Source organism: Trypanosoma cruzi, genomic scaffold (genome assembly GCF_000209065.1).
Source record: "Trypanosoma cruzi strain CL Brener 1047053516791 genomic scaffold, whole genome shotgun sequence".
NCBI lineage: Eukaryota > Euglenozoa > Kinetoplastea > Trypanosomatida > Trypanosomatidae > Trypanosoma > Trypanosoma cruzi.
In genome coordinates, this window is record NW_001849435.1 from 1 (window position 1) to 22047 (window position 22047).

The following is a 22047-nucleotide window of genomic DNA, read 5'->3' on the forward strand; positions in this document are numbered from 1 at the left end:
CAGCAATCGCGGTGGAGGTCGGGAAGCGGTGGAGGGCGTTCCGGATGAAAGCACCGACAGTGACCGATGTGGTTCGTGTGTCCCACCAGTGTGGCGTCACAGTGCGGGCATTTCTTCTTCCGACGGCGTGTGGAGGGCCGTCTCTCCACAGGCGGTGCATCGGCCTCCCTTGTTGTCGGGGGAACAGCTTCCGTCCCGGTGCGGTGGGATCGTCGTTGGAGCGCATGGAAGCGGACTGTTCCGGTGAGATGTTGCGGAAACGGCGTTGGTTCGTGCAGTCTCTCACAGTCCAGTACAGGCGACCCCAGAGCTCGGATTCCCCGCACCCTTCCCGTGCAGTGTGTATCCGTTCCTGTTGGTCGAGGGCTTCCTGAGTGATCAGGTGCTTGCCGCCTGGATCTGATGGCCTGGCGCCGCCAAGCAGGTAGTGGTGGGTGTCCTGATGCATGGTACTACGCCACTTGTTGGTGAGCTGGGTGTTAATGCATGACAGCAGGTCCGTGTGCCGTATGGGTGCTATTCCATGCTCCGTGTATTGCCCGGTTGCCGTGGTCTGCGTCTAATGATCTGCAGGCTCGTTAACATGTACTCCGCGATGTTCGTAGCAAAACTGCAGCTGCACTGACCAGCCAGCACGCATCAGCGACAAGAGACGCTGCCAGATCCGATCCTCCGTCCAGTCGGTATGACTGTGTGGGCCGTTGGTGACGGCGGCTAGAAGGGACTGACTGTCTGTAACCACAAGCAGGGTTTTTGCCTGTGCTGGATACGATGGTCACTCAGCCTTTCCATGGCCGGGAGCAGTGCACGGGACTCCGTCGTGCGGCTGCATGGGCGTGTGCCGCCGTTGGTACTGACATTCTCTATTATCTCCGAGGAATGCAGGGATGAGAGCAGTATGCCAATCCCGGCTGACGTGGGAATGCCGACACCGCTATTCTTCGTAAGTATCCACGGTCCCCAGCGATGATGTTGCGCCTTGTCGCGGTGTTGGGGCTTGGTTGCGTATAGGAACTCCGCAGCAGGGCTTTGCTGCGAGCACGACGGAGACCAAGGTGACTTCACTCCCGAGAAGGTTCCACGCCATGCCCGGTGCGGGGAGGTGAGGCGGTCTGCCTGCAGACTGTCGGACAGAACTGCACGACCGTTTCGCAGCGGTCACTCCGTTGATATCGCCCGTGGCGGTGTCGTTCACAAGAACACTGCCCGAGGAGGAAGGCTACATCAATATTTGGCAGCTCAACATTGCAGGCCTCTCGTCCGTGAAAAATATTGCATTTGCGGCGCGATTGGAGCAGCGTCCACATGACATCGTTCTTCTGCAGGAAATAGGTAACCGTGGTGGCGTGGCGACGAAATTATGTGGCCATAATGACTGCCTTCAGACCTCACTGGGCGCGGTGGTGGTGTTGCCGTTCTGGTGCGCCACTCTCTACCGTGCGAGCGCCTGTCGCTCCCTGGCACTGACCTCCTGGAGACTATTGCTGTCCGTGTATTTCCGCCGGGCTGTCGCAGCATTTGCGTGGCGAGTCTCTACAACCCTCCCACAGCAATTGGTCAATAATCCGCATTTATCAATATCGTTTGTCGCTTGTGCCCGAAGAGATTATCGCGGGTGACCCGAATTTACATCGTGAACTCTGGGACAGTCATATGTACCATCAAGGACTGGAGGCGATGATTTCGCCGCTGTTCTAATCGATATGGATTTTGGGCTGGCAAATTACCCGACACAGGCAACACGGATCACACATCGTAATGCCTCGTCCCCTGACGTGACTGCGTATTGCGCCCTACGCATCTCCCACTGGACATTCGCCCCTTACATGGACTCGGACCACTGCTGAATATCCTACTTGGTAGAGATGGACGATGGCACTCCACGACTAGCAAACACGCTGCCTTGACGGAAGAAATTCACCTTTGCCCTGCGTAAAGCGGATCGCCCTGCTTTTACATCGTTGTGTGAAACCCTCCTTGCCACCGCGTCCACATGGTTGGATCCTCGCGGAGGCATCTTACGAGCAGCTGAGCGCCATATCCCGCGCGGCAGCCGTGACAGCTCCAAAAAGACATGGACACACGAAATGGAACAGGCCGAGTCCGCCGCCGAAGCAGCACACGAAGCACACACATTGCCTCACCTGGAGACAGCCTACTTTGAGCCGAATGTACCCGAAAAAAGGAGGAACGAAATCAAGCCTTACGCCGTTGCTCCGCTGTGCTTCTGGAAGCCCGTGCGAAAAGACTTGGAGCCTCACCCAGCCCGAGGTGGCGATATCTTCACGGCGTGGCGGCGCCGCACCCTCATCCTCTGGAATCGGTTGTGCTCCGCACTGAACTTGGCCGCGTATGCGCCCTGCCTCGGCAACAGGCAAATCTGCCTGTCCGTCATTTTGTGCGGTTTCACGTGCCATACCGCCTTGTACTGCTGCTGCTGCTCGCTGCACTCCTTTGGTTCCTGGTGGCTGGGAAATGGATCGGCCTCTCCTGCCGCATGAACTTGACGTGGCCATCCGTGACTCTTTGCCTGGCTCAGCCCCTGGTCCCGACGACATGTTGAATGAATTCCTGCACCGTCTCGGCCCCGTTGCGCGTGGCACACTTAGAACGATGATCCACAACTCCTTCGCAAACGGCAGCCTGCCTGGCTCCTGGAAAATGGGAGACGCTATTTCTATCCCCAAGCCTGGGAAGGATCCATGCCGCCCAGAGAGTTACAGACCTATCACGCTGCTCTCTGTTTTACTAAAGTTAGCCGAAGGAATGATTCACCGCCGTCTGTCAGCGTTATTGCCGCACCACCCACGTCAATTTCGGATTTGCACCTCCGCTTTCTACGTCGGACGTGGTGGCACTTGTTATCGACAAATTACTCGTGGATTGAATGAGTTTGGCATTGTGGAGCATGAGCGCCCTGGAGACGACGCCCCCACACGACGCCCTCGTCGCCATCGCTTGCTTGTGGTCTCGATTGACATTTCGACTGCGTTCGACACCACTGACCATGGGAAGTTATTCCGCATGCTTGACAGACTTCCGCGCCTTGGCCTCGAACCAAACGCTGGCTGCACAACTACCTGCGGGGCTGCCGTGTTAGGGTATGCACTCGTGAACAGCACTCCCGGAAACAACTCGCCTCAGCTGGAGCACCGCAAGGCGGCGTCCCGGGACCCCAACTCTCCCTCTACTGTGTGGATGATCTGCTGCGCCGCCTGGGCAGCATCTATTCTGCCTCCGCATTCATGTACGCTGACGAACACACGCTTGTTGCCTTGTGTGCAGACATCCATGCCTGTGCTGCGGCGATGCGACCGCTCTTGTCTCTTGTGGCCACATGGACTGCCGAGCACAGCCTAAAAATCAACGTCGCCAAGAGCGAAGCTGCTCTATTCCACATCGCTTCACACACACACGGTCTGACGAGGACATGGTCGATCTCCATCTTGTTAGCGGGAACCTGCGTATTCAGTCACGCCCAGTGCGCTTACTGGGCAACACGATTGATCAACTTCTTAATTCTGTTGCGCATGCTTCCACCGCTGCAAAGAGGACCATGCCACGCCGCTATCAGCTGCGACTGGTCGCAGAGGCGGGCACGTCCCATCACACCATGCGATCCTTTTTGATTGGATACGTTCATAGTGTGCTATTTCATAATGGCGAGGCAATTCTCCCGTGACTCGCCCCCACTCACCTCCATAATATGGAAGTACGGTACCGCGACGGTGGCAAAACATTCTTGGCCTGAGCGCATCTACGGAAGACACATCCGTCTATTTGGAGGCCAATATTCTTCCGCTCCGGAAGGTACTCTGGCGTCGTGCACTCACACAATACGAACGCTATATACGCCTCCATGATCACGAGGATTTGCGTTCCCTTATCTACTCGCAACCTATGCCGCCGTCCATGCATGGGAAAGCGGCGACATCAATCCGCTTCCGAGAGATGCTGTTATTAATGGATTGCTACGCGTCTGTGACATTATTGGGACACCCCACAACCACATTCGCGCCTCTTGCCCAACATCGAATTTTTCCCTGGGACACTGTGATCTGCAACAAGGTGAGATTTTATCAGCCACTGTTTGCCGAAGACGCCTCTGACGATGTCGGGCGCACGGCTTTCTATTCTACTCACTCCTCTTTGGGGGATTGTGATTTTGAATTGTGGACGGACGGTCCTTCATATCTCGCTGCACTCGCGTCTGGATCCGCTGCGCTATTATATGACTCCACCACGACAAATGATCTCCCTGTGGAGGTACATCGTGCAGCAGCTGGCAGCCTCGCATGCTCATATAGGGCAGACTGCCTTGCGATCGAAAATGTTTTTATACATCTCATACCTCCTTGTCCGGGAACATCCCAATCGCCCACGCCAATGCTGGAGGAAACGGACTCCCTCTCGGCAATGGAGGCACCCCGCGTTGCCCACCGACCGTGCGAGACCGCGTTACTGAGTAAATTTGGATTATGCTGCTTTCCTTGGTGAAGCGAGGTCACCCTGTGGATTTTATATTTTCCCCTCACACTGCGGTATTCCACGCAGTGAGGCCGCTGACGACGAAGTCACGATTGCACGATCCCTCTCGCAGGACTGCGTCAATGCCTGGCACGTGGACTTCCTTACCGCCGTCAAGAGGTTATAATGGAAGGATGCCCAGGAGGAAAAGGATGGCGCGCACACCGCGTGACAGGCGCCTGTCGGTGTGGCGAGGACTCCGTTCCTGGTGTTGACCCGGACATCGGTCCCCGAGTGGCGGCACTGCGCACAGGCGCGATGCGACACCCGCCCACTCTTCGACAGGCCTGCACGCGCCCTGCGGATCACAAGGAACCCTCTGTGTCGGTGGTGCCGTCCCTCCCTCACTGCGGTGACCGGCCCGCCTCTGCCTCCGCCGGAACCTCTTCCCGACGTGAGCACCGCAACTCCTTGTCGACCAGCGAGCGGCGGATTGATGTCCTCCTGCCCAACCTGCGGCTGAGTGCGCTTGTCCGTCCACAGTATGAGGGCACATGCCGGACGTGCTCAGCCTGGCGTTATAATAGTTAGCGAGGGCCTCCCATGCGGATGCCACAATGGCGCCACCGTCTTCTTAACGGGTTCCTCGCGCGCAGGCCGCCACCGAAGTTGCCAAGCATGCCAGCAGGCAAGACACGCAGGAGGCACAAACGCGGGTACTCGAGATGGACCAGGCTCTTCCGCCACCGCCTCATCACGGACGCCACGGGCTGCTGATCCCCGACGGACCGCGGGAGACTCCGCCTCATCCACTGCGGGAATGCCCTCGTCGTTGGGAACTGGGACTGCGACTGTGTGTGACTGCCCCAGCCCGCACGACGGAATAATTGCCACTTTTGTACGGACGGCCCTTGCGCTACTCACTCGCTATTGTAGCAGCATACAACCAAAACAAGATAACAAGCTGCTTTGTGATGAATATTGGCTGCACCTCCCGTGGTACAACAATCCGCGTGGTGTGCGGGGATCTCCTTTTTGTATTGTTACTTTGCTTTTGTGTTGCTGTGTGCGCTGCACCTTCTTGTGTGTGTGCGCACCCTCCGTGAGGGGTGCCGACACGACGGGCCGCTCTCGCCGCATGTGCATGCGGTGGAGCCTTGTGTGCCGCTCCTGTTTGCTTCTCCCTCTTCCATCTGTGTGTTGGTGTTGCGGCAGGGCTGTGTGTGTGTGTGTGCCTGCTGCCGTGGATTGGAGTGTGTGCTGCGCGTGGTGTGCGGCGTACGGTGCATGCCTGGCTGCTGCCCTCTCCTCATGTGGTGTGCCCTCTGTGTGTGTCTGCCGCACCTCTCGTCTCCCCTGTTGCTCTCAATTTCCCTCACTGTGCAGATCAGCTCCACACCACTGAACGACCACACTCACGATGATGATGACGTGCCGTCTGCTGTGCGCCCTGTTGGTGGTTGCCCTGTGCTGCTGCTGCCCGTCCGTGTGCGTTTCAGAGGAAGCTGCCGCTCAGCCTGTGCCTGAAGGGTCTTCCAATACGACCACGACGACGACCACAACAAAACCACCAACTACGACCACAACGACCACAACAAAGGCGCCAACCACGACGACCACCACTACAACACAGGCACCAAGCACTACGACTACAGAGGCGCCAACCACGACGTCCACCAGCGCACCGTCACGTCTTCGCGAAATCGACGGCAGCCTCAGCAGCTCTGCGTGGGTGTGTGCCCCGCTGGTGCTCGCCGCATCCGCGCTGGCGTACACCACTGTGGGCTGAAGAGGTGTGTGCGGGCTGTGCGTGCCAGCACTCAACCGCGGGGATTTGTGCGCGTGTGTTGTGGTTCACTGTATAAAATAAGAGAAATAATGATCTTGTTTTGCTTCAATTGCTTCTGCTGCCGTGCTGTGTGCTCCGCGTTGCGCCCCGCATCCGTCACGTTGAACGCATCGCGGACTCACTCATATGCATGCGCACTGGAGCCCTGGGTTTGTTTTTCTTTTTTTAATTTCTTTTTTAATTGTTGTTTTTTATTGCTTTTAAACTTGTGGTTTGCGGTGTGGTGTGCGAGCTATGCAGTCGTACTGATTCCATCTGTGTCGTGGTGTGTGCGCTGCTGCTGGGGTGCTGCCGTTTGTTGCTGTGCGTGGTGTAGCGGTCGTGTCTATTTTTGCTTTCCTTCTCTGTTGACGGGGAGTTACTTTTGCTGAAGGCTGCACGCAAGTGACAGGAGTGGTGGCGATGATGACTGGCCGTGTGCTTCTGGTGTGTGTCCTCTGCGTGCTGTGGTGACGATAGCGGTACGTGTGAGTATTAGCTCTTGCGGTGGCGTGCTCAGCTGCGGAGGGAGTGCGCGATGGATGGCAGCAGAAGGACAGGAGGCAGGGCGAATGCGTCCGCCGTGGAGGAATGCGTGCGTAATTGGATGGCCGTCGTCGTTGTAGGCGCCAAGGGATTGCCGTTGCTGCTGACACCGCTGAGGATAGGGGGGTATGCTGCAATCCAATGAACACTCAACGAGATGCGTCACCAGCCGCGTAGATCGCCTGCCGTTAGAACGAGGAGAAGACAAGGCGGCGCGCCACCAGCGGCACCGGCAGTATGTGGAGGATCAGCGGGATGGCGTTATTTGCCGCCCGAAATGAAAACGAATGTGTCGGAGTCACACGACGCATTGAGTGGTGCTGGACAGCGGGAGGAGTCAACTGTGAATGGTTCAAAAGGCAAGGCTCAGATGCTGATGGCTCCTGTCACTGTGGGGCGCCTGGAACTTGTGCCCCAAAGGGAGCGAGCATTGCCCTCTTCGGATGGCAGTCGCGCCACTGGCAGTCGGGAAAACGAATCCGCTCAGGATGAAAAGTTGAAATTCGCAGAGTCATCGGGGGCGGTGGGACAGAGGGAGGAGCCCAGCCCCCATCACAGCCTGCCATTGGGGAGCGAAAAGGATCACTACCAACAAAACCAGCCGCAGTACCGGACGAACAAATAAGACAAACAGCAGGGGCAGGAACCGCCGCAAGGGGCAGAAGGGTCTGACAGCCGACATGAAGTTTCATGGCCAGAGAATGGCGAAGGTAGCGCCAAAACACGATGTGGGCTCAAACACAACTTTTGCACAGGTACCGGGTGATGCACCACAAGAAGAATCGGGAGGAGAAGTTGCAGTAGAAGCAGCTGGTGGAGATGAGGCAGAAAGGGAAGAAAGTTGCAGCACACCAAGACACCGTGCAGCATGCACCATCTCCCATTCACGAGAGGCCATCGCAGTCATCGTCCTTTTCAAATGGCGGCTTTGCTGCATTAGATTGGAAAGAGGAATGCACCGTGCAGGAGATTTTCAAACAGCCTCCACTTTCTGACGCTGCAGAGAAAACAGAAACGTACCGGCGTGGAGACAAAGCGCCTGCTGCCGAGGCTGACAACTGCACCGCATTTCTTCCAGCTGCAGAGTTTAACGCCGCCGCCAGCACCACCACGACCAATCATAATGCGAGCCATCCGAACGGAGAGGACGCCGGACCCTCCACAGAAGAAGTGGAGAAGAAGAATGCAACAACAAAACCGAAGGCACATCAGCCGGCAAAGTTACCCCCGCAGCCCACAGCGAGGGGTTCAAGAGGGACACCGCCACTAAAAATATAAACACAGCTTTGCATGGCGGCAGTGACAGCAGCACCGTAGTCTCCCACACCACCTCCCTTTCTTGTTTCTTGTTGCGTGCGCAGCAGCTCCTGTTGCGGTGGTGACTGTGCATGCATGAAATTGAGTGCGATGAATGTGGACGAAGGCCTATTGCAACTGAACTGCTTGTGGTGAATATTGGCTGCACTTCCCGTGGACCAACAATCCGCGTGGTGTGCGGGGATCTCCTTTTTGTATTGTTACCTTGCTTTTGTGTTGCTGTGTGCGCTGCACCTTCTTGTGTGTGTGCGTACACTCCGTGAGGGGTGCCGACACGACGGACCGCTCTCGCCGCATGTGCATGCGGTGGAGCCTTGTGTGCCGCTCCTGTTTGCTTCTCCCTCTTCCATCTGTGTGTTGGTGTTGCGGCAGGGCTGTGTGTGTGTGTGCCTGCTGCCGTGGATTGGAGTGTGTGTCGTGCGTGGTGTGCGGCGTACGGTGCATGCCTGGCTGCTGCCCTCTCCTCATGTGGTGTGCCCTCTGTGTGTGTCTGCCGCACCTCTCGTCTCCCCTGTTGCTCTCAATTTCCCTCACTGTGCAGATCAGCTCCACACCACTGAACGAACACACTCACGATGATGATGACGTGCCGTCTGCTGTGCGCCCTGTTGGTGGTTGCCCTGTGCTGCTGCTGCCCGTCCGTGTGCGTTTCAGAGGAAGCTGCCGCTCAGCCTGTGCCTGAAGGGTCTTCCAATACGACCACGACGACGTCCACAACAAAACCACCAACTACGACCACAACGACCACAACAAAGGCGCCAACCACGACGACCACGACGACCACCACTACAACAGAGGCACCAAGCACTACGACTACGGAGGCGCCAAGTACTACGACCACCCGCGCACCGTCACGTCTTCGCGAAATGGACGGCAGCCTCAGCAGCTCTGCGTGGGTGTGTGCCCCGCTGGTGCTCGCCGCATCCGCGCTGGCGTACACCGCTGTGGGCTGAAGAGGTGTGTGCGGGCTGTGCGTGCCAGCACTCAACAGCGGTGATTTGTGCGCGTGTGTTGTGGTTCACTGTATAAAATAAGAGGAAATAATGATCTTGTTTTGCTTCACTTGCTTCTGCTGCCGTGCTGTGTGCTCCGCGTTGTGCCCCGCATCCGCCACGTTGAACGCATCGCGGACGCACTCATAAGCATGCGCACTGGAGCCCTGGGTTTGTTTTTCTTTCTTTAATTATTGCTTTTTAATTGTTGCTTTTTATTGCTTTTTAAACTTCTGGTTTGCGGTGCGGTGTGCGAGCTCTGCAATCGCACTGATTCCATCTGTCTCGTGGTGTGTGCGCTGCCGCTGCTGGGGTGCTGCCATTTGTTGCTGTGCGTGGTGTAGCGGCTGTGTCTCCCTTTGGTTGTCTCGTGCTATCGCAGGTTGGCTCCGCAGCGTTAGGCGACTCCACTGTTCGTGATGATGACTGGCCGTGTGCTCTGCGTCCTGTTGGCCCCTGCAGTGATGTGCAGCTGCTCGTGCGTGTGAGTGAGGGCTTCTGCGACGGGGTGCGTGTGCGGCCGCGGGTGATGGCGCGGTGACTGCTGGGCATGCGCGGGGTGTGATGGCTGCGGAAGGTGGACCCGTGGCCGGTGGCTCTGGACGAAGGGGGAATGTGAACTCTGAGGGCAATAGCAATCAGGAAGACGAGGAGGGTGGGGGAAGCATTGAGGGTGAGGGTCACAATCCCACCTCGGGAGGAGTACTCACTGCACCGACGAGGCAGGACCAATCCAGCAGCGACCCACTGCGAAGTGGCAATTGCAATCTGTCCGGCACTGGCAGCGCGTCTGCTGCTCGGATGCGTGCAAGTGGACCGGAGTCTTTGGGCGGAGGGCACGCCGCAGGCACAACATCCCCACGCTCCGACGCGTCTCAGCAGGCAGCGGGTGGAGTGCATGCTGGTGGCGGGAGGACCTCCCAGGGCAGTCAGGCTTCGGAACAGACCGTCACGGGACAGTCACAGGTGCCGGGGACGGCGAAGGAAGCACCGCAGGGCGATGAAGGAGGAGAACCCGGAGCACAACACGAGGCCGACCAAACCACAAAAATGACTGTGGTGGCCTCTTGCGCAAAAACAGCGGTGGAAGAGGAGAGCCGCCAGCGGGATCGCAAGATGCACCACGTCTCTGCAGTGGCGGGAATGCCCATTATTATTATTTTTCCCTGCTCTTACCGACATGTCTAGCCACACGATGTCATCAGGGTGCCGAGGGGATGGTCGAGCAGCGACATGAGTTTCCTGCTATGAGGCAGCTGCCATTGGGAGAAGCTTTCGGTGCGAAGGTCCTTCTTGATGCCCAGCCGTTGGCGCACAGCCAGAGCGTCTGTACATTCTGGAAGCAGATGGTGCAGCGTTTTCTGCGGGCTAATTGTTGCGCTTGTGGAGGCTGGCTGATCCTGCGGTAGCAGTGATTGCCTCCTGGCACTGCTGCTGCGGTGTCGATCAGCGTCTGGGTTTTGTGCGCGGCGATTTCTGTGCTGTGCGGTGCTTTTTTTGTGTGGGGAGGACCGTGTCGCAGCAATCGCGGTGGAGGTCGGGAAGCGGTGGAGGGCGTTCCGGATGAAATCACCGACAGTGACCGATGTGGTTCGTGTGTCCCACCAATGTGGCGTCACAGTGCGGGCATTTCTTCTTTCGACGCCGTGTGGAGGGCCGTCTCTCCACAGGCGGTGCGTCTTCCTCCCTTGTTGTCGGGGGAACGGCTTCCGTCCCGGTGCGGTGGGATCTTCGTTGGAGCGCATGAAAGCGGACTGTTCCGGTGAGATGTTGCGGAAACGGCGTTGGTTCGTGCAGTCTCTCACAGTCCAGTACAGGCGACCCCAGAGCTCGGATTCCCCGCACCCTTCCCGTGCAGTGTTTATCCGTTCCTGTTGGTCGAGGGCTTCCTGAGTGATCAGGTGCTTGCCGCCTGGATCTGATGGCCTGGCGCCGCCAAGCAGGTAGTGGTGGGTGTCCTGATGCATGGTACTACGCCACTTGTTGGTGAGCTGGGTGTTAATGCATGTCAGCAGGTCCGTGTGCCACATGGGCGCTATTCCTTGCTCCGTGCATTGCCCGGTTGCCGTGTTCTGCGTCTAATGATCTGCAGGCTCGTTAACATGTACTCCGCAATGTTTGTAGCAAAACTGCAGCTGCACGGACCAGCCAGCACGCGTCAGCGACAAGAGACGCTGCCAGATCCGATCCTCCGTCCAGTCGGTATGACTGTGCGGGCCCTTGGTGACGGCAGCTAGAAGGGAATGACTGTCTGTAACCACAAGCAGGGTTTTTGTCTGTGCTGGATACGATGGTCACTCAGCCTTTCCATGGCCGGGAGCAGTGCACGGGATTCCGTCGTGCGGCTGCATGGGCGTGCGCCGCCGTTGGTACTGACCTTCTCTGTTGTCTCCGAGGAATGCAGGGATGAGAGCAGTATGCCAATCCCGGCTGACGTGGGAATGTCAACACCGCTATTCTTCGTAATTATCCACGGTCCCCAGCGATGGCGTTGCACCTTGTCGCGGTGCTGGGCTTTGTTTGCGTATAGGAACTCCGCAGCAGGGCGTTGCTGCGAGCACGACGGAGACCAAGGTGACTTCACCCCCCGAGAAGGTTCCACGCCATGCCCGGTGCGGGGAGGTGAGGCGGTCTGCCTGCAGACTGTCGGACAGAACTGCACGACCGTTTCGCAGCGGTCACTCCGTTGATATCACCCGTGGCGGTGTCGTTCACAAGAACCATGGCCGAGGAGGATGGCTTCATCAATATTTGGCAGCTCAACATTGCAGGCCTCTCGTCCGTGAAAAAGATTGCATTTGCTGCGCGATTGGAGCAGCGTCCACCTGACATCGTTCTTCTGCAGGAAATAAGTAACCGTGGTGGCGTGGCGACGAAATTATGTGGCAATAATGACTGCCTTCAGGCCTCACTGGGCGCGGTGGTGGTGTTGCTGTTCTGGTGCGCCACTCTCCACCGTGCGAGCGCCCGTCGCTCCCTGGCACTGACCTCCTGGAGACCATTGCTGTCCGTGTATTTCCGCCGGGTTGTCGCAGCATTTGCGTGGCGAATCTCTACAACCCTCCCACAGCAATTGGTCAATAATCCGCATTTATCAATATCTTTTGTCGCTTGTGCCCGAAGAGATTATCGCGGGTGACCTGAATTTGCATCGTGAACTCTGAGACAGTCATATGTACCATCAAGGACTGGAGGCGATGACTTCGCCGCTGTTCTAATCGATATGGATTTTGGGCTGGCAAATTACCCGACACAGGCAACACGGATCACACATCGTAATGCCTCGTCCCCTGACGTGACTGCGTATTGCGCCCTACGCATCTCCCACTGGACATTCGCCCCTTACATGGACTCGGACCACTGCTGAATATCCTACTTGGTAGAGATGGACGATGGCACTCCACGACCAGCAAACACGCTGCCTCGACGGAAGAAATTCACCTTTGCCCTGCGTAAAGCGGATTGGCCTGCTTTTACATCGTTGTGTGAAACCCTCCTTGCCACCGCGTCCACATGGTTGGATCCTCGCGGAGGCATCTTACGAGCAGCTGAGCGCCATATCCCGCGCGGCAGCCGTGACAGCTCCAAAAAGACATGGACACACGAAATGGAACAGGCCGAGTCCGCCGCCGAAGCAGCACACGAAGCACACACATTGCCTCACCCGGAGACAGCCTACTTTGAGCCGAATGCACCCGAAAAAAGGGAGGAACGAAATCAAGCCTTACGCCGTTGCTCCGCTGTGCCTCTGGAATCCCGCGCGAAAAGACTTGGAGCCTCACCCAGCCCGAGGTGGCGATATCTTCACGGCGTGGCGGCGCCGCACCCTCATCCTCTGGAATCGGTTGTGCTCCGCACTTAGCTTGGCCGCGTATGCGCCCTGCCTCGGCAACAGGCAAATCAGCTTGTCCGTCATTTTGTGCGGTTTCACGTGCCATACCGCCTTATGCTGCTGCTGCTCGCTGCACTCCTTTGGTTCCTGGTGGCTGGGAAATGGATCGGCCTTTCCCGCCGTATGTACTTGACGTGACCATCCGTGACTCTTTGCTTGGCTCAGCCCCTGGCCCCGACGACATGTTGAATGAATTCCTGCACCGTCCCGGGCCCGTTGCGCATGTCACACTTAGAACGATGATCCACAACTCCTTCGCAAACGGCAGCCTGCCTGGCTCCTGGAAAATGGGAGACGCTATTTCTATCCCCAAGCCCGGGAAGGATCCATGCCGCCCAGAGAGCTACAGAACTATCACGCCACTCTCTGTTTTACCAAAGTTAGCCGAAGGAATGATTCACCGCCGTCTGTCAGCGTTATTGCCGCACCACCCACGTCAATTTCGGATTTGCACCTCCGCGTTCTGCGTCGGACGTGGTGGCACTTGTTATCGACACATTACTCGTGGATTGAATGAGTTTGGCATTGTGGAGCATGAGCGCCCTGGAGACGACGCCCCCACACGACGCCCTCGTCGCCATCGCTCGTGGTCTCGATTGATTTTCCGACTGCGTTCGACACCACTGACCATGGGAATTTATTCTGCATGCTTGACAGACTTCCGCGCCTTGGCCTCGAACCAAACGCTGGCTGCACAACTACCTGCGGGGCCGCTATGTTGGGGTATGCGCTCGAGAACAGCACTCCCGGAAACAACTCGCCTCAGCTGGAGCACCGCAAGGCGGCGTCCCGGGACCCCAACTCTCCCTCTACTGTGTGGATGATCTGCTGCGCCGCCTGGGCAGCATCTATTCTGCCTCCGCATTCATGTAAGCTGACGAACACACGCTTGTTGCCTTGTGTGCAGACATCCATGCCTGTGCTGCGGCAATGCGACCGCTCTTGTCTCTTTTGTGGCCACATGGGCTGCCGAGCACAGCCTAAAAATCAACGTCGCTAAGAGCGAAGCTGCTCTATTCCACATCGCTTCACACACACACGGTCTGACGAGGACATGGTCGATCTCCATCTTGTTAGCGGGAACCTGCGTATTCAGTCACGCCCAGTGCGCTTGCTGGGCAACACGTTCGATCAACTTCTTAATTCTGTTACGCACGCTTCCACCGCTGCAAAGAGGACCATGCCACGCCGCTATCAGCTGCGTCTGGGCGCAGAAGCGGACGCGTCCCATCACACCATGCGATCCTTTTTGATTGGATACGTTCATAGTGTGCTATTTCATAGTGGCGAGGCTATTGTCCCGTGACTCGCCCCCACCCACCTCCACAATATGGAGGTACGGTACCGCGACGGTAGCAAAACATTCTTGGCCTGAGCGCATCTACGGAAGACACATCTGTCTATTTGGAGGCCAATATTCTTCCGCTCCGGAAGGTACTCTGGCGTCGTGCACTCACACAATACGAACGCTATATACGCCTCCATGATCACGAGGATTTGCGTTTCCTTATCTACTCGCAACCTATGCCTCCGTCCATGCATGGGAAAGCGGCGACATCAATCCGCTTCCGAGAGATGCTGTTATTAATGGATTGCTACGCGTCTGTGACATTATTGGGACACCCCACAACCACATTTGCGCCTCTTGCCCAACATCGAATTTTTCCCTGGGACACTGTGATCTGCAACAACGTGAGATTTTATCAGCCACTGTTTGCCGAAGACGCCTCTGACGATGTCAGGCGCACGGCTTTCTATTCTACTCACTCCTCTTTGGGGGATTGTGATTTTGAACTGTGGACGGACGGTCCTTCGTATCTCGCTGCACTCGCATCCGGATCCGCTGCGCTATTATATGACTCCACCACGACAAATGATCTCCCTGTGGAGGTACATCGTGCAGCAGCTGGCAGCCTCGCATGCTCATATGGGGCAGACTGCCTTGCGATCGAAAATGTTTTTAGACATCTCATACCTCCTTGTCTGGAAACATCCCAATCGCCCACGCCAATGCTGGAGGAAACGGACTCCCTCTCGGCAATGGAGGCACCCCGCGTCGCCCACCGACCGTGCGAGACCGCGTTACTGAGTAAATTTGGATTATGCTGCTTTCCTTGGTAGAGCGAGGTCACCCTGTGGATTTTATATTTTCCCATCACACTGCGGTATTCCACGCAGTGAGGCCGCTGACAAACAAGCCACGATTGCACGATCCCTCTCGCAGGACTGCGTCAATGCCTGGCACGTGGACTTCCTTACCGCCGTCAAGAGGTTATAATGGAAGGATGCCCAGGAGGAAAAGGAAGGCGCGCACACCGCGTGACAGGCGCCTGTCGGTGTGGCGAGGACTCTATTCCTGGTGTTGACCCGGACATCGGTCCCCGAGTGGCGGCACTGCGCACAGGCGCGATGCGACACCTGCCCACTCTTCGGCAGGCCTGCACGCGCCCTGCGGATCACAAGGAACCCTCTGTGTCGGTGGTGCCGTCCCTCCCTCACTGCGGTGACCGGCCCGTCACTGCCTCCGCCGGAACCTCTTCCCGACGTGAGCACCGCAACTCCTTGTCGACCAGCGAGCGGCGGATTGACGTCCTCCTGCCCAACCTGCGGCAGAGTGCGCTTGTCCGTCCACAGTATGAGGGCACATGCCGGACGTGCTCAGCCTGGCGTTATAATAGTTTGCGAGGGCCTCCCATGCGGATGCCGCAATGGCGCCACCGTCTTCTTAACATGCGCCTCGCGCGCAGGTCGCCACCGAAGTTGCCAAGCATGCCAGCAGGCGAGACACGCAGGAAGCACAAACGCGGGTACTCGAGATGGACCAGGCTCTTCCGCCACCGCCTCATCACGGACGCCACGGGCTGCTGATCCCCGACGGACCACGGGAGACTCCGCCCCATCCACTGCGGGAATGCCCTCGTCGTTGGGAACTGGGACTGCGACTGTTTGTGACTGCCCCAGCCCGCACGACGGAATACTTGCCACTTTTGTACGGACGGCCCTTGCGCTACTCACTCGTTATTGTAGCAGCATACAACCAAAAACAGGATAATAAGCTGCTTTGTGGTGAATATTGGCTGCACTTCCCGTGGACCAACAATCCACATGGTGTGCGGGGATCTTCTTTTTATTATTGTTACTTTGCTTTTGTGTTGCTGTGTGCGCCGCACCTTCTTGTGTGTGTGCGCACCCTCCGTGAGGGGTGCCGACACGACGGACCGCTCTCGCCGCATGTGCATGCGGTGGAGCCTTGTGTGCCGCTCCTGTTTGCTTCTCCCTCTTCCATCTGTGTGTTGGTGTTGCGGCAGGGCTGTGTGTGTGTGTGTGCCTGCTGCCGTGGATTGGAGTGTGTGTCGTGCGTGGTGTGCGGCGTACGGTGCATGCCTGGCTGCTGCCCTCTCCTCATGTGGCGTGCTCTCTGTGTGTGTCTGCCGCACCTCTCGTCTCCCCTGTTGCTCTCCATGCCCCTCACTGTGCAGATCAGCTCCACACAACTGAACGACCACACTCATGATGATGACGACGTGCCGTCTGCTGTGCGCCCTGTTGGTGCTTGCCCTGTGCTTCTGCCCGTCCGTGTGCGCGTCAGAGTCTGAGACGGCTCAGGTTGAAGATATTGTAAGCGGAACCTATTCACCGTCTCAGGTACCAGGAGGATCACCCGGGGTCAGTGAGCCGCTGTCACCAATTACGTTGTCCACTGCGCGAGGGGCACCAATGACTGTGATCGGTTAATCAATGTCGTCAGGTGAGGTGTCCGGTTTGGTACCGGGAAAAGATGGCGAAAAGAGAGCAGATGCGACTGATGCGTTACAGAAAAAAGATAGGATTGATATGACAGCGCCAGAGACTTCAGATACAAGTCCGGCAGATGGTCTGCTAGGGAATCAAGATAGAGCGGGCTTGGAGCCTAGTACAAAAGAGCAAACAGTTCTGGGGACCGGTGAGGGCGGTACGACAGTATCACAAAGTCGCACGAGACAGCCGGCAGAAGAAACAATTGAGAGCGCCAAAGGCCTTGCCAAGACGACTAAGACCACTGCAATAAAGTCACCAGAGGGAGCATCACAGGGGGATTTGCCAGCGAAAGCAACACATCTAACACCATCACCGCCAGTGGAAGGGCCACTCCCCAATGCAGATAAGGCGCCGGTGCCGCAGCCAGAGGAAGACTCAGTGAGCATGAAGCCAAACAAAGATTTGGCAGAAGAGGATATCGCCACCACCGTAGACACAGATCAGAATGAAACATCTAGCGGTAGAGCCGAATCAACCACAACAACAACCCTCGTTGCCAGCGATAATGCAAATAACGAAGCAGACAGAAGCACTGGAGAAGATATTCCGAACAATACACCGGATTCCGATGTGTCAGGGACGGAAGAAAGGCGGGATGAAAATAAATATAATAATACGAAGAAAACACCGGTCCAAGTCGCGGATATAAAAAGTGTCACGGTGGCGTCTGGCAACAGTGACAGCAGCACCGCGGTCTCCCACACCACCTCCCCTCTTTTGCTTCTTGTTGTTGTTGCTGCTGCGGTGGTGGCCGCGTGAGAGTGAGTGTGAGAGAGCCGTGCACCGCCCGCACACACACTCTTCCTTCACTCTGTGTGTGTCCCCTTGCATGGACTCTCGCCCTCACCTCACCCCACGAGGCACACACATAATGTGCCCATTGTATATATGCATACACACCCATGCAGGCCCGTTGGTGCTCTCTTTTGCACGACACGCACCGCTGCCGTCCTGCCTGGCTGCATGGGCGGAGCACCGTAACTGTTTCTGTTTTGTTTTTATTGCATTGAGTGGGCGACCTCTCTCTCTCCCTCTGTGTGTGTGTTTTGCTTTACGGGAGTAATGAGAGTGTGTGCGCTGGTCGTCCCACGCTTCGGCTTTTTGTTTTGTTTTCCTTTTTGATTTTGTGGTTGAGTGCACCCATTCCGCGGCTGCGTGTTTGTGTGTGTGATGATATGAGTAATTTGCGTGTGTGCTATCTGCCTCTCTCTGCCGTTGCTTTCTTCAGACTCTCTTGTGGCGCACAGCTGCTCTGCAAGTATAGGCGCTGGAAAACACATGCACACACACGCCATTATGCACACGCTGTAGAGAGGCGTGATTGCTAAGAATGGATGCACGCACAGGATTGTGGCTGCGACGTCCCTTGCGAGGAGGGAGGACGGGAGCCTGCGATTTATTTTTTGACACGTTGCTGGCGTGCATTGAATTGGGTGGTGTGGCTTAGGGTGCCTGGGACAAGTGCGGATTGATTCTCGTCCAGCAGCTGCAGGTGCCAATGTGTATCTCCCATGCTGAGTATACTTTGGTCAGGGATTCCTTGCCTGTGTGGGTGATGTGCGCTGGCGGATGCGCTGGAAGGGTGAACAGTAAAATGACTGGTGAGAGCGCGTGGGCTTTGCGGAGGGCGGTTGTGCCGTTTTGCATTCCGCTGGTTGTTTTGTGTGTTTGTGTTGCTTGGTGTCTGCTGACGCGTGGCAGAAGCACCCGCCGTGGCTTCTGCTGGTGGTGACCGTCGCTGTGTGTTCCCGGTGCAGCGATCTTCCTTCTGCTGTTCCGTGTGTCTGTGTGCGTGAGTTGTTGTTGTTGGGAGTGAGTGGGGCGTGGATGATGATGCCACTCACTGTGGATGGGTGGCGGTGCTCGCTGTTGTACTTCTTTTCTTGATATTTTTTCCTTTATTTCTTTCTAACCCTCGCAAAGAAGGGAAACAAGCGCTAAACACTACTGTGAATTTTGAAGGCACTGAAAGGACCAACAGCACACACACAAACACCGCCCACACACACATATTTATATGCTCTCACGTGTTGCTGCAGTGAAGGCACCCCGCACACACAGCCGTCGCCGCGTGACCGGATCCAGCGGAAGGAGGAGGGAAGGAAGAGAGAGTGAGCCGCGGAGGCCCAACATGTCCCGGCGTGTGTTTACTTCCGCGGTGCTGCTCCTCCTCGTCGGGATGATGTGCTGCGCCACCTGTGGAGCTACGCAAGCTGTGGAGCCGTCGTCTGAAAAAAAGTCTGAATGGAAGGACGCTAATGACGATGGTGTAACTGTGGAGTCGTTTGGTGTTCCCGGCCTTCTAAATGTGGGGAATGACGTATTTGTCGTTGCCGAGGCGCAGTGCAAGAAGGATGAAAACAAGGTCTTTACTGGTATTGCATCCCAACTTCTTACGAAAGATACTTCTGACGAACCAATGGAAGTGCTAAATGGAGCCAAAGATAAGACACAAGTTCTGGAGGAAGGCGCTCCCACAAGCAAGAGAGTAGATGTGAGCCGACCAACAACGGTTGTGGATGGAGGTGATATTTACATGCTTGTTGGAAAATACAGTGGGAATGCTGATGCTCGGGAGAGTGCTGCAGCTCAATCGGGAATTTTGCTGGTGAAAGGAACAGTCAGTGGTGAAGAAAGTAACAAACAAATTGACTGGAAAGATACCAACGCTGTCCCGACGACACCTTTCGGCGAACAACTTTCATCCTTGACAGGACTGATTGGCGGCGGTGGATCGGGTGTTAAAATGAAGGACGGTACGCTTGTGTTCCCAGTGGAAGGCACGAAGGAGGAAGTTGGGCAGAAGGAAGCTGCGGGTGGAAAGACTTTCTCACTGCTCATGTACACTTTGGATACTTCGAAGAAAATTGAGAGTTGGAAGCTGTCGAAGGGGATGTCTGCCGATGGCTGCAGTGATCCCTCCGTGGTGGAGTGGGAGGAGGGAAAACTCATGATGATGACTGCGTGTGGTGATGGCCGCCGCAGGGTGTACGAGATCGGTGAGAAGGGGGAGTCGTGGACGGAGGCCCTCGGGACACTCTCGCGCGTGTGGAGCAGCAAACAAAAAGGTGGAGAGGTCGAAATTGTTGGAAGCGGGTTCATCACAGCGAATATTGGTGACGGTGTTGAAGATGATAAGAGAAATGTGATGCTCATTACTCTGCCGGTGTATTCCGAAAATGTGGAAAATGGCGTACTCCATCTTTGGCTGACGGACAATACGCACATTGTTGATATTGGGCCGGTGTCCGGGAACGATGATGATGTTGCCGCCAGCGCCCTGTTGTACAAAAGCGGAGATAATAATGAGGAGTTGATTGCACTGTACGAGAAGAAGAAGGGCGATGAGAAAGAAAAACCATCACCCGGTATGGTCTCTGTGCGTCTGACTGAGCAGCTGCAGCGGGTGAAGGATGTGCTAGCGACCTGGAAGAAAGTGGACGAACATGTCTCCCAGCTGTGCACCTCAAGTGCTGAGGAAGATACCTCAACTGAAAATGCCTGCAATACTGGTAAGATCACGGATGGGCTGGTTGGCTTTTTGTCCGGCAACTTCTCTGATGGCACATGGAGGGACGAGTACCTCGGCGTGAACGCCACAGTAACGAATGGGGTGGCAACAGGGTATGCGGAGAAGGGCGTGAGGTTCACTGGAAGTGGTGCAGGAGCGGAGTGGCCTGTTGGCAAGCAGGGGGAGAATCAGCTGTACCACTTTGCGAACTACAACTTCACTCTTGTGGCGACGGTGTCCATCCACGGTGTGCCGAGGGGAGATACCCCCATTCCATTGATTGGTGCGAAGATGAATGACAGTGAGAATCCAGTACTTCTTGGACTGTCGTACGACAATGAAAATAAGTGGCGTGTGTTGTGCGGCGGAGAGAACACGGAGCACAGCAGTAATTGGGAGACAGAGACACAGTACCAGGTGGCCATTGTGCTACATAACGGCAGTCAGGGCTCTGCGTATGTCGATGGTCAGCGTGTGGGGAATGCGCAACTTGCTTTACAGGATATTGAAGGATCTAAAGGGATCTCCCACTTCTACATTGGAGGGGATGGAGGCAGCGCAGAGGCTCAAGAAGGCGTGCCTGTGACGGTGAAGAACGTATTACTGTACAACCGCCCGTTGGATGGCACTGAGATTACCACGCTTGCCAAAAATACAATTACTAATCCGAAGCCGGAGGATCCGAAGACACCGACGACAAGTCCTCGTTCACCAGCGGCAAGTGCACCGGATGTGGAGGTATCCCTGCACCGGTCTAATTCTTCCGGGCAACTGCCGTTGGAAGAGGAACCGTTGAGGGCGAATATTGGTGCTGGTGCTGGCGGTGTATCCAGTGCAGTTTCCGTTACTACGACTCCCTCGTCTGATGCTAGCCCAACGGTGGCGACAGGGAGTGGAGACACAATGCGGGGAAATGGATCACCCCAAACTCCTGAGGCGACCGTGAGCTCTGGTGCGGATGGGGAGACGACGGGAGGAACGGATGGGCAGGAGGGAATCCATTCACAGAACGGGGAAGTAAAGTCTGCGGCACTCAGCAGCAGCCTCGGAAATTCGTCGCAGGGGAATAACAGCGATGCGTGCACTGTGCGTGAGAGCGGACTGCTGCCGTTGCTGCTTCTTCTGTTGGGACTGTGGGGGTTTGCGGCTGCGTGAGGCGTGATTGGCTGCCGCGTGGGACAATTGCGACCTCCCCAGCAGAGAATTACTTCCCCGGGAAAGAATGTTTTTGATACTTTTACTTTTTTGTGTGTATTTTAAATTTATTTTAATGTTTGCTACTTTCTTGTTTTTTTTTTTTCCTCTTTTATGTGTTTGTGATTTTCATTTTTTTTTGTTGCTTTTCAGTACGCTTTTTAATTTTTTATCTTCTTTCAAACTTTTTTCTATTTCTTAATACCCCATTCCCTTTTTTTTTTTTTTGCTTTTGGGGCAGTCACTATGGACGTTTTTTTCTTTTCTACTCTTCCCTCTTTAATTGTTTCTTCTGCACTCTTCCTGCGAGGGGTGCCGTGTGTTTCCGCCCAACTGCTCCACTCGCACACCCACCGACACGCTCGTGACGACGGCCCTGTGCGCCTCGCCTGCTGCACGCATGAGGAGGGGCCGCGACGAACGGCGCGCTGAGGGAGCCGTGACGTGTGGGCGTGCGACGAGGGCCGGTGGGGCGGAGCACACATTTCTTTCCCTCTTGTTT

The 22047-nt window shown here is 56.2% G+C and overlaps 6 protein-coding genes and 1 pseudogene across 6 annotated transcripts, besides 4 other annotated features; all 7 read left to right on the plus strand.

The window, feature by feature from the left end:
- Nucleotides 1-22047: part of a sequence feature (areas not merged during assembly with more than two copies in the genome that could not be assigned to a particular haplotype) that runs on past the window's edge.
- Nucleotides 5888-6256, plus strand: Tc00.1047053506909.20 (mucin TcMUCI, putative; the record flags this gene model as incomplete). Its single annotated transcript, XM_809658.1, has 1 exon — nt 5888-6256. One exon carries the CDS (start codon nt 5888-5890, stop codon nt 6254-6256), a length of 369 nt encoding a protein of 122 aa, XP_814751.1.
- Nucleotides 6008-6139: a microsatellite.
- Tc00.1047053506909.33 (uncharacterized protein) lies at nt 6999-7466 on the plus strand (the record flags this gene model as incomplete). Its single annotated transcript, XM_809664.1, has 1 exon — nt 6999-7466. One exon carries the CDS (start codon nt 6999-7001, stop codon nt 7464-7466), a length of 468 nt encoding a protein of 155 aa, XP_814757.1.
- Nucleotides 7661-8119, plus strand: Tc00.1047053506909.46 (uncharacterized protein; the record flags this gene model as incomplete). Its single annotated transcript, XM_809665.1, has 1 exon — nt 7661-8119. One exon carries the CDS (start codon nt 7661-7663, stop codon nt 8117-8119), a length of 459 nt encoding a protein of 152 aa, XP_814758.1.
- On the plus strand, nt 8734-9111 carry Tc00.1047053506909.60 (mucin TcMUCI, putative; the record flags this gene model as incomplete). Its single annotated transcript, XM_809659.1, has 1 exon — nt 8734-9111. One exon carries the CDS (start codon nt 8734-8736, stop codon nt 9109-9111), a length of 378 nt encoding a protein of 125 aa, XP_814752.1.
- Nucleotides 8854-8999: a microsatellite.
- Tc00.1047053506909.74 (uncharacterized protein) lies at nt 9715-10338 on the plus strand (the record flags this gene model as incomplete). The annotated part of the gene is made up of 1 exon (XM_809663.1): nt 9715-10338. One exon carries the CDS (start codon nt 9715-9717, stop codon nt 10336-10338), a length of 624 nt encoding a protein of 207 aa, XP_814756.1.
- Nucleotides 16553-17599, plus strand: Tc00.1047053506909.90 (annotated as a pseudogene).
- On the plus strand, nt 18858-21506 carry Tc00.1047053506909.100 (trans-sialidase, putative; the record flags this gene model as incomplete). The annotated part of the gene is made up of 1 exon (XM_809660.1): nt 18858-21506. The coding sequence occupies one exon, from the start codon at nt 18858-18860 to the stop codon at nt 21504-21506; it is 2649 nt and encodes an 882-aa protein (XP_814753.1).
- Nucleotides 21584-21779: a sequence feature (T-rich).